The 11,827-nt window shown below is 34.1% G+C and overlaps 1 protein-coding gene and 1 long non-coding RNA gene across 3 annotated transcripts; both read left to right on the top strand.

Annotated features, from left to right (window-relative positions):
* Positions 1–4,405: 4,405 nt before the first annotated feature.
* LOC104780184 (uncharacterized) lies at positions 4,406–5,753 on the top strand. Of its 2 annotated transcripts, none has more exons than XR_766660.2 (3): positions 4,406–4,587; positions 4,886–4,982; positions 5,126–5,753. It is a non-coding gene; the product is annotated as an uncharacterized LOC104780184 (long non-coding RNA). The 2 variants fall into 2 exon arrangements; XR_015596657.1 differs by lacking the exon at positions 4,886–4,982 and adding an exon at positions 4,674–4,843 and having other exon boundaries at positions 4,412–4,587.
* Positions 5,754–9,247: 3,494 nt separating this feature from the next.
* On the top strand, positions 9,248–11,183 carry LOC104780183 (ninja-family protein AFP3). The gene is made up of 3 exons (XM_010504674.3): positions 9,248–9,409; positions 9,694–10,106; positions 10,735–11,183. The coding sequence occupies exons 2-3, from the start codon at positions 9,698–9,700 to the stop codon at positions 11,037–11,039; spliced, it is 714 nt and encodes a 237-aa protein (XP_010502976.1). The 5' UTR covers positions 9,248–9,409; positions 9,694–9,697; the 3' UTR covers positions 11,040–11,183.
* Positions 11,184–11,827: the final 644 nt, after the last annotated feature.

Here is an 11,827-nt window from a genome sequence, read left to right as displayed (position 1 = left end):
CTCCCAACTCTCTCCTTCTCTAATCGGTTTCTTCTCCATTCTCACCTTTCTCTAAATTGTTTTCTTCCTTCTCTCTCAATCCTCTCCGTTCTCGATCTAATGCCTCCTAAGGATAAGGGTTCTTCCAGAGCTCGCGGTGCCAGAACCGCCACAGGTGTCTGAATCTTCAATGACAATCACAGATCCTCTTCTCATTTGTCGAACCCATCTGAACGGACACAGTCTGCGACATAGTCTGCAACCCAAAGTCGTCCTTCATAGTTTCTGCCAAGGATAAATCCAGCGCCGATAACGAGACCATCGTCGAGTACACATCCACCGTCGAGGGGAAATCCTGAATCGAGTACACATCCACCGCAGAGGACAAATCCAGAGTCGAGTACACATCCACCGCGGAGGACACATACACCGCCTTCGAATCCTCAACAACTGCCTCCTCCTCAACCGGAGCATGTTCCGAATGATCAGTTTGGTTTGCCGCAACAAAACCCTATTTACGAAGAGGAAGATAATGGTGAAGATGGAAACCAAGAGCAACAAAACCCTGATCCCCATGTCGATTAGTACCAAGATCTGTTGGATGGTTTGCTAGCTCTTCCAGGCCGAGAACATCTACCACTCCTGTCTGAGCATCCTATCCCTGGAGTCGAGACTCTATGTTATAAAACTCTCTCCTTTTCTTTTGCTTTAAGTATCTTGAAGTGTAGAAAGGATATGTGTTTACTCGGTTTTTCTTGAAGTATCTTTAAGTGTAGTTGTTGCTTTAAGTGTCTATAAGTGGATGTCAAATTTCAAACTCAGTTTTGCTTTAAGTATATAGTTGTTGCTTTAAGTGTCTGTAAGTGGAAGTCAAATTTCAAACTCGGTTGTTACTCGGTTGCTTTAATCTGTTAACTAGCTTGCGGTAATGGGTTCACTAATCGGTTGTTGTTTGATATTCAATAGTTTCAAGTCAATATTTAGTAGTAGACTTACTCAGTTAATGTAACAGGTTTAACCGGCACAAAGGAAAGCTGTCTCGAGTAATTGCTGGAATCTTTAGGAGAAAGTTTGATGGGCCTTACTACAGTTGGAAGGTTACTCTACTGCCCATTCAAGAGCGATATTTCAGGACATTTGCGGTAAGGTTTACTCCCTTATTTTTGTACTCTATATATGAATTGGTATTGTTGCTAACTAAACTGTTTTGTGTTATTGTAGCGAAAGTATAATTGGGATATCGGGATTACTGAGCTCGTTAAAGAAGGTTTCTTGAAGATAGCCAAGAAAAGGATGAAAGACATTGTCAGTCAAAGCTAGGAGGAGCGGTGTACAACCACCATGGATTCTTGATATATTATGGGCTCTTATGTGGGAACATTGGAACACCCCTGATGCCATTGAGAAGAGTGAGAATGCTTCACAGTGCAGAAACTGTACTCGTGGAGGTCTTGGAGTGCACAAACACTTAGCTGGTCAGAAATCAGTTGTGCAAGTTCATCAAGAAATGGTAAGACTTCTCTTTCCATCCACTTCACCTTAAAGTTTTTCTGATATTTCCATGATTTAATCTGTTTCACTATCATTGTAGGAGGAAGATTTGGGGCGTCTTGTATCACTGGTGGAAGTGTTTCTTAAAACACACACTCGGCCCGATGGATCATTTGTTGGTCAAAAAGCCAAACAAGTTGTTGAACATAGAAGAGAGACAAACTGAAACAGACAATGATGGTCAAGATGGTTCAGAGAATTCAATACTTCGTAATATTTCCCTTGATGAAAGAATTGAAATCTTCCTTTAGGTAAATCATTTCTGTCTTTTTTTACTTTTGGTTCCATTTAGTCTGTGATGATTACTGAATGTTTATCTTTTGGGTTAGTACACTCAAACAGATAACAAAGGCAACCCATTTGGACTTGGATCACTTGTGGAGACACTAAAGAAAAGGAAAAAGACAGAGATTTATGCAAGCGCTTCTCCATCAACTCTTGTGGAGCTTCAAGATCAACTTCGGCGCAAGATTTCTGAACACGAGGCTGAGAATGCACGACGTGATCAGGAACACCGAGAGTCTCAAGCTGAGATGAAGAAGCTTTTCCTATTCATGAAAGAAAAAATCCTGAGTTTGAAGCTTTCATGGTTTCTCCTCTTGAATCATCCACACCTGCAGTCACCCATCCAGTTACCGCACCTGCAAACACTGCACAACCCACCATTTGAGGCACCACACCAGACACCACACCAGCCTCTAGTCCAGCTGCCAATTACCCTTCCTCTAATACTGCTTCCAACTAATGAACTTCCAATTCTCCTCTTTTTTTTAATGAACTTATTTTTGAATTCTGTTTGTTGGCTGTTTAGGATGATCTTTTTGTTTTGGATGATAAGTTTTCTTGATTAGTATTTTAAATCATCATTCCTTTTAATTAATATCATTTCAAGATCCGATATTAATCAGATTTAGGATTGCTAAACCGTGACTAATATGTGACCAAACCAATTCAAAAATGTGACTATTTTGTGAGCAAACCAATTCAAAAAAATGTGACTGTTTTGTGACGAAACCAATTCAAAAAAAGTTACTACTTCGTGACTATTCCAAATAACAAAAATTGTCGTTAAACCCCCGTAAGCATAGGACTGTTTTATACAGTCACAAAAATGTCCCCAAATAGACTTCGTTGCAGTTTAGTCAGAAATGTGCAACTACCACAATGTGTCACATATACGTCGCTAATATACGACTATATTATAGAGTCTGAAATCCGTCGCAAATAAGCGATCTTGTTGCGACCAACATATTTTGCGACCGTTCTTTAGCGACCATTCATGAGTGGTCGCGAAGGAGTTGCAAAACCCTTATTTTCGACCATTGAGCGACGATTATTGGAGTCACAAATGGTCTGTTTTCTTGTAGTGTTAATCATTGTTATGTTTTTAACTTAGGCCATGTTTGTCAATTAATTGTTGCGATAGCAATAGCTATTCCAATTAAGGCAAAAAAAATATAACAGAGATAAAAGACAATTGTTCAATATGATCGTCGGTATTATCATCAGTAAAGATAAGAAACTTGTTGTTATTTTAAGCGACCAGAGTCGTCGCAGAGCATATTGAGCATATTAATGGTGTATCAATGTTAAGGCTGATTTTGTAAAGGACCAAAGAAGAGAAATTTTTTAAAAAAAAAAGATGGTGTAGAGGCTCGAACACAAGACCTCATTTACCTCTTAGTTGACTTTTACCACTACACTAATGAAACTTTTTTGAAAATGGAGGGCCAAAAAAATAGATATTATTTCACGGCCGCAAGCACATGCTTCACCAGCTTGTGCTTGGGGCCGGCTCTGTAAGCGACACATGTATATGCCTTATATGTTGCCGTTATTGGTCCTGTTCGGGAGAGGATCGCAGCGACATCGACTGGTGATACAAAATTTGTGTTTACTTCTTTGTCATCTGCTCTTTATCTCTCTTGAACTTCTGTCGCGCGATTTGATTTTGAAGATTTTGGAATCGCTGGAATAAACAGCGACACCACACAAGCTTTACTTTGAAAGCAGCGACTGTCGCTGCATTTTAAAAGTCACCAAGAGATTTGCAAATCTGTAATTTGTATCTTTTTCTCTAGCGTAAATATCGATATTTATGTTGAGAATTTTTTAAAATTATAGTTACAGTCCTTAAAATACTTAAATTACAAAACTAGCATGTAAAAAAAGAGAAAAAAAAAGAACAGAAAATTCAGTCGCTAGCTGCTGTCGCTGCGACATGCTTCCGAACAGGGCCATTAACATCAAGCGACTCCTCTTTACCGTACAACTTTCGAGAGACTCTCCACCAATTTATGTGTTAAACAACTGCTTTTTTTTGTCATTGGATTTAATCGCAAAAAAACATTGTCTTTTTTTTTTTTTTTTAAATATGGATTTGTATTTGTTTCATGTCTAAGTGCTTTTAGAAAGATTATCTAATAACATATTAAATAAACTCCACAGAAAACATTATAAAAGAATTCAAATTATATCATTAATGTTTAGTTGAGTTTTCAATATCTACATAAAATAGCTTTCCAGTTTTTTTTCTCTGTGTACTTTCTAATTTGATTGATTGCTTTCTTAGCTGTTTTGAAGCAATGAAGGAGAGGCACGTGTGTGATTGTCGAGGATGTAAACGTGTCAAACACCCCAGAGGAATGACATAGATAGACTGAAACAACAAAGTGAGATTTTTGCAAGTTGGGTTAAAAAAAGAAGTACTAATGAATTGTTGTCAGGTCCACCATCTGATCTATTGTCTGATTTTTTGCGTGTTTCTCTTCAGATTCCGTAAATTCACAAATATCTTTTCTTTTTTTGTTGTCAATTTTCATACGTATCTTTCACATGCTATGAAATGGTATAATTAATTTGCTCCATTTATCATATATATACATGTTACGATATTTGTATTTTTATGAGTTTGAATGGGAGAGATTGCAAAGTTGAAAAGAACAACCGAAACCTAACTTTCTCTCGAATAAACACAAAACCAGCTGCCGTCCATTCAGATCTGATTTTCGTTTGCCCTTTCCGGTGACCGGCACTCCTCGCCGCAGCCGTGAGAAGGTATTCGGTAGTTTCCTTTTCGTTTAGTTATTGTTTCCCTTATTTCGTTTTAGCTTTGATGGTTAAGTAGAGAGGAGTTTCGTCAGGCTGTGACGGTGGTTCTTCTCGGCGAGCTTTGGAGACATGGCAGGTGGTCAGCTTCTCCAGAGAGATTGTCGTTTTGGGCTTCCGAGATCTGTAGATCTACTGGTTGCTCTATCTTAGAAAAAAATTTGCGAATCTGTGACCTTTTGTCTCGCTCCAGCTCCTTGGTCCGGTAAACTGACTATCCAGCCTTTCTTCTTTGTTGTTTTGCTAGGGTTAGATGGAATCGATTTGGTTGTTTCAATACTAGGCTGGTTCAGACTGGTTCAGTTTCAGAGATGGTGTCGTTTACCTTTTCTTCTTCTCCCATGGTAAGGGATGTGGAAAAGGCAATATCTTCCCGGAATTAGTTGATTAGGTTTCGTATTGTCTCTGACTGTTTTGGATAGAAGTTGAGGTTCCCAGTTTATGCTTGTTTGATGAACAAACGAATCTTCGTCGTGGTGATTGTCAGGCCTACAAGTTCTTATGTGTCCTTTAGAGTTCTCTTTGGGTTCATTATGGTTCGATCTTCCGCTGTCATTGATTGTGATTGGTGGTACCCAGTTTGGATTGTTCGCTCCTTGTCTCTGCTTTCCAGATCTGATCGAGATCTGGTCCTATGGGTTTTGCTTCTACCTAGGTGCAAAAAAGTCGCCTTGTATACGACGTCGCCGTATCCGGAAGAAAGTGTGAAGAACTATGAGTGGTTCTGTCTTTGCGGATTATGAAAATTAGAATAGGAGTCCTGTTACTTTTAGGCAGTCTCTTAGAGGAGGAATGAATTTTTGAAGGTTAGCCGAGGGCATCTTCGATTTGTACAAGCAAAGGATCTCTTAAAGTTAGCATTCTTTGTTGGGCTTGGTATAATTCTTTCTTTGTGAGGTTTTCGTTTTGGTATGTTTTTATTATGGGTTTCTCCTTCGATCTTTGTAATAGTCTTGTTTTCCAGTTGTTAGTTTCCCTTAGATTTTGGGGATATCTTGTTCTTCGGTCGACTTTAGACTCCAGAAATATCATGTTTTTCCGCCGGTTTATGTTGTAATTCAAAGTTGTAATGGTTTTAAATTTCAATAATAAAATTTTAGATGACAAAAAAAAAATGGAGAGATTGATTGGTGCGTGTGCAGAGAGTACTATGAGGTGAGGAAAGTATGGATAATTCTGTTTATGTGCTTGATTTTATTTACCATTTTTTATAATTCCAAATTTCAAGTAATGTACGAGTTAGTATTTTATAGATTCTCAAACACAAAAACGTTTAATTCGTGCTACTGTTGAAACTTGTCTATTTTGCAACAATTATTTAAGATTGTAATGTAGTTATGTTCTATTCCGGAACGAGTATCACTATTTATAGTGACGCGTTCTACCATGCAATCAGTTGACATACATAGATATTAAAACCCTAATAAACTGATCCTATTACAAATTATAAATAACCCCAATAATTTTAAGGAGATTTTCAAAAATATTTTTTTTTTATGTAACTTTTTTAAAATATCCTTTTACGTTGTCTATTTCAAAAATACTCCTTTTATATGTATAAAATAATTAAATTCTAAACCCTAAACAACAAATACTAAATCTTACCCCCTCAAAACTATATTCTAAATGTAAAATAGAGAACCGAAAACAAAATAAAAATCTAAAAAATAATTTAACATATTGTAATTGTGTAAAAGAGGATAAAAATAAAAATATTTAAAAAAGTGTATTTTTAAAAAAAGGTATTAATTTTAAAGAAAATACAAAATATTTATCTACTAAAAATATTAGCCAAGTTAATTTTCTTATAACTAAATATACAAATATCAAATGAATACATAACATTGTGGCAAGCAAAACAATTACAAGATATAAATGATGATAATTTTATTTTTGATAATTTTTTAATAATATCTTTTATTTTTTTAACTCCTATAAATAATGTTTTCTCTCCCTCCCAAAGCATCTACGCTTTGTTTTTATTGTTTTTGATTAGCTTTCTTTAGCTAGTTTTCACATTACTACAATTACTACAATATATAAGTATAGGAACCATAATTTTTGTGATTAATAGTTTTTAAACAAATTCTTTGTATATAATGAGAAATAATATAAAAGTGGACAAATGATCCAAAATTATTTGCTTGATCCAAAATTAGTTTTCAACCATGCTAAATTTTACATATATAGAAGTGCGAGGACATATTTATATTTATGAGAATGATTAAGTAAGTTTTTGAATTCAAAAAAAAATTACCAAACTTAGAAAGACATAATAAATTTTACATACGTAAGTAATTATTATTTATTCACATCCATTTGATTTTTATTTATGCAAAAGAAACTTTCCACTTCTTCTCTTTAAATATCCTACTATTTTCTTTTTAGAATTACTGAAAAGTTTCACACATATTTAAAATGATGATAAATTTATATTTACATTTTTATAACATCTGATATTATTAATGGAAATTTTCAAAAATACCTCTTTTTCTATGATACTTTTTAAAACTATTTTTTTATGGTGACTATTTTCAAAAATACCCCCTTTTAATATATTAAATAACCAAATTTTAAATCCTAAACTTCAAATACTAAACACTAACCCTTTAAAACTATACCTTAAATATAAAATAGATAACTCAAACCTAAAAAAAATTCTAAAAATTAATTTAACATATTGTAATTATGTAAAAAAGCAAAAATAAAAATGTTCAGAAAAAGAAATATTTTTTAAAAAAAAATATCTTAAAAAAGGGCATTTCTAACAAATTCTCTAGTATTAAAATTAAAGAGTTTAGTTACAATGATCCTCATAGAGGATTGGTGATAAACCAAAAGGAACAAAATAATGAAATACAAAAGATTCATTTAGAGGCAAAGGGGACTTGGCAAGATGGTATGTTGCTTTGTTAGAGCAAATCCAGCAGAGCAGCGTGATCAGGTTTCTTTTTAAAAAAAATATTATTTTAATTATATATATATACTTCCTCTGTTTCAAAATATAGAATTGTTTGGCTAAAAGCACGCTTATTAAGGAAAATTTTAACACAAAATAACTCATTAATTGAACACATTAATTGACCACAAAAAAAAAATAGAATGGATAATTAAGAATATTAAGAGATACGTTTTATTCCACTTAAATAGGGGTTGTTAACAAATTACAAGAAAAAAATTTCAGATGCCAGCCATATTTTTGTAAACACATAAAATTGTTTGACCAAAATTGTTTTAATATTTGCATAGAAATTTGAGAAAATTCTATATTTTGGAACAAAAAAAAAGCTAAACAATTCTATATTTTGAAATAGAAGGAGTATATATATATATATATATTTATTACTTTTTATTAATAATAACCATTTTAAAACTGACAGATGTCTATTTGAGAAGAGAAATGTTGCTTATCAGTACCGTTTCTCTCCTTTTTTTTTCTTCTATTTCATTATTATATTTATATTTTTAAACAATTTTCTGAATTAGCATCTCTGAGTGGAGATACCCTTATTCGTTCTTCACCAATCCATGTAAAAGTTTACTTTCCAATGTTGTATTTTTCTAGACCAATTATGAACTCGGAAGTTGATTGTGCTCTCTGAAAGAAGTTGTATTACTTCTTGACAGTCGCCTTCAAAAACAGTTTTTCTATAACTCTGAGACCAACAATGCTGCATTGTTTGAACTAACTCAGGCACTCACTTTTCAGGGGGTTTGAACGTTAGAGCAGCATTGGCTTTTAATTGTTATTAACTAATAAATTTAAATTTTACAATTTAATAATATTATAAAATTCTAATTTTACGGATTATTTTCTAATTATGGATGATGATTTTTTTTGGAAGATAAATTAGGATAGTAATCATTTACTTGTTTAAATGTTTAGTACATAAAATGATAAAATAAAACCACAAAGTATATTTGTTTTTTTTTTTGCTTGCGTGTTAATCTTATATGGCTAAAATAGCTAAATTTATGTTCAAACCAAATATTACGTAGCTTTCAAATTAAAAAAAAAAAAAAACCCAAGAAAATAGGTTTTGACCCTTGATTACAATAACAGAGAAAATTAGTCTCTTCAGGCATGTTGTTCATTCTAATAAAAATATAAACCCACCATCCCACTAACTAAATAAAAACGTTATTCACTTATTCTATCATACGATGTTAATTGTTGACTACTATTAAATCGTTGGAAAACAAAATACACCCTTAATTTTGTAATACTTTTTTTTTGGGGTCAAATATTCGATTTTTCGTACTTTTCAGTTTAAATAGAATTAAAGTTTCGTCAAAGTTGCGTTTACTTATAAACCCATATAATGCTAGAAAATATGTACAAACCAAACAATCGACGTGTCAATTCCCAAGCAAAGAAGAGAGATAAAAAAAAAGTAGAAGATAACATCGTGGGACACGTGGCAACACAAAAGATAATGTGATTTAACTTTAAAAACAAAGACACGTGACGACCTGACGCTGCGACATCCCATCTTACAACGTAAAAACCACTGAACATAAGACACGTGGACGGTCTGGTTTTTGTTTTTCTCGATCAAAAACCATGTGGGTGCTCTAATAAGTCCTTTGTCTACAAATGATTCCACGTGTCCTTAATGCACAAAACAAGGGTAGGTTTGGTACTTTAGCTTTTTCGCAATTTAGACAAACAGCTTTTTTTTATTTGTAGGCTCTTATTTTTTTTCTTGGATTTTTTATTTTTCGTAATTTCTTGGGAGTGTTCGTTCAAGATTTGTCGGAGATTTTTTCGGTAAATGTTTAAAAAAAATTCTGAGAATTTTAATTATTTTATTTATTGAAAAATTATAAAAGGGAAGGTCGTCATTAATCAGAGAAAGGGAATCTTCTAAAATTTGATATTTTGCTCTTTTATTGGGATTTGTATTTGCTTCTTTTATCATCAAGAATCTGTTGGAAATTTCTAACCTTTTAATCTAAATTTTATTTATTCTGAAGTTTTGAGAAAAAGAGTAAAAAAAAAAAAAATCGGAGAGATCTCTAATCTAACCGGAGTAATTTATTTTCTCCGACCAGAGTTATGTTGCAGAGGTTCATGTCGAAGAAGCAGAGATTGTCTGAAGAAGATGGAGAGGTGGAGATTGAGTTAGACTTAGGTTTGTCTCTCAATGGAAGATTTGGTGTTGACCCACTTGCGAAAACGAGGCTCATGAGGTCTTCATCGGTTGTTGATTTGGTGGTCAACGATAGATCAGGTTTGAGTAGGACTTGTTCGTTGCCTGTGGAAACGGAGGAAGAGTGGAGAAGGAGGAAGGAGCTGCAGAGTTTGAGGAGGCTTGAGGCTAAGAGGAAGAGATCAGAGAAGCAGAGGAAACATAGAGCTGCTGGTGGTGGAGATGAGAAGGTTCTTGAAGAAGGATCTATTGGTTCTTCTGGTAGTGGTTCCTCTGGTTTGTCTGAAGTTGATGCTCTCCCTCCTCCTGTTCAAGGTACATTACCTCAATTTTTTGTTATCTTTCATGAGTTTTTGGAATTTGGATTAATGCATGGTTTCTATATAGTCTTTGAGATTGAGTTTTGGTTGGGTTTGCTTGTCTTGTTTAGATCTTTGATTCTTGATTAACTAGGGTACAAAAACTTGAATCTTCTTTTGAATGTAGTGATATTAGATTCCTTATCTTAGGGTTGATGAATTGTCTGCATTGTGGTTAATGTGTTGTGTTTTTGAGTCTATGATTCTGTGTTATGTCGGGTATTTTATCCCGTCTAGGTTTCTTTTAGGTATTTTAAGAGATTTTGAGTCTTTGTTCAACGTTTTATTTCGCCCCTTTTATCGCGTTTAGGTGTCTTTTAGGTTTTTTAAGTCCGATTTTTGGCCATTTTAGGTAGCCTTAAAGATCAGTTATAGTTACTACATTGTTTGTAACTTTGTATTTCCATTCCAAGGAAAAAGATACGTTCCTGTAAAAATGCACAATTTATCAAAGGGATTATCGATAAGATTCGAAAACAAACCTAGTAAATCGTGTAGGTTTTGCTAACATTTTGGTTGATATGTTTAGTATTGTCTCTTGTTTGGAGTTTTATAGAGATATATTTATTTTCTTGTGTTTGAAGCAACAACAAACAAGTCCATGGAAACAAGCCCTTCAACTGCCCAATCCCAGCCCGAGAATCCGGGTAAAGAAGCGAGCCGAAACATCATGGAAGACATGCCATGTGTGTCAACAATAGGCGATGGACCGAACGGGAAAAAGATTGATGGGTTTCTGTATAGGTACAGGAAAGGTGAAGAAGTGAGGATTGTGTGTGTGTGCCATGGAAGCTTCCTCTCACCCGCAGAGTTCGTTAAACATGCTGGTGGTAGTGATGTTGCACATCCCTTAAAGCACATCGTTGTAAATCCATCTCCCTTCTTGTGACCCTTTGAGTCTCTCTTTTGAGGGGTTTGTTGTATCGGTAAACAATGTTACAAATTCTCTTACCTCCGAGGTGTATAAACTGATATTTATCGAACTCAGAGATTTTCGGGGTTTATACATAAATAGTATGGTTGCATTCGTTCTTGTGTTGGAGATTAATTTTCATTCTTTGACTGGTTTCGATTTAAAGTCGTCGAGGTTATATATACGAGCTTGTCTAATCTCTTTGTGACATGTTTACGTACCGAACAGTTCAACCTGACCCACGATACGATACCAATCAGTTGGGACTCGATAGCTGTGCGCCTGTGGACTGTGGGTGGTTTGTTGCTTTATATATCAATGGAGGAAAGAAAAGAAATTTAAGATTTTTAATTTCTGTTGGGATTGTTTTCTCTCTTTGTTCATTTCCTATTTCGTAGGATATAAATATTTTTTGGAAGTTCAGTTTTCTATTAATGTAGGATTCATTTGTTTCCTTAAGCGCACTTAAATAAGAGACAGCGTAATCTTCCTTAGGAGTTAGGACTTATGACATTAGTATTTTTTTTTCTTTTCTATAGCATCTTTTTCTAAACAGTTTTTGAGAAAAAAGGAAACGAGTATTTTGCAAAATAAATTTCACTCTAAAAAAAAAAAAAAATATAGAGACCTACAATGGGCCACCAAATTATCAAGACATAAACTGCATTTTCGTACTCTATAATCTATATTATCAAATCTGTTGGTGGTCCCTGTCCATACCATAACGATATCACTTACATTTTGTGGCCATTTTTCCAGAAATA

Source organism: Camelina sativa, chromosome 4 (genome assembly GCF_030686135.1).
Source record: "Camelina sativa cultivar CO46 ecotype springtype chromosome 4, ASM3068613v1".
Classification (NCBI taxonomy): Eukaryota; Viridiplantae; Streptophyta; class Magnoliopsida; order Brassicales; family Brassicaceae; genus Camelina; species Camelina sativa.
This window is presented reverse-complemented; position numbering and strand designations above follow the sequence as displayed.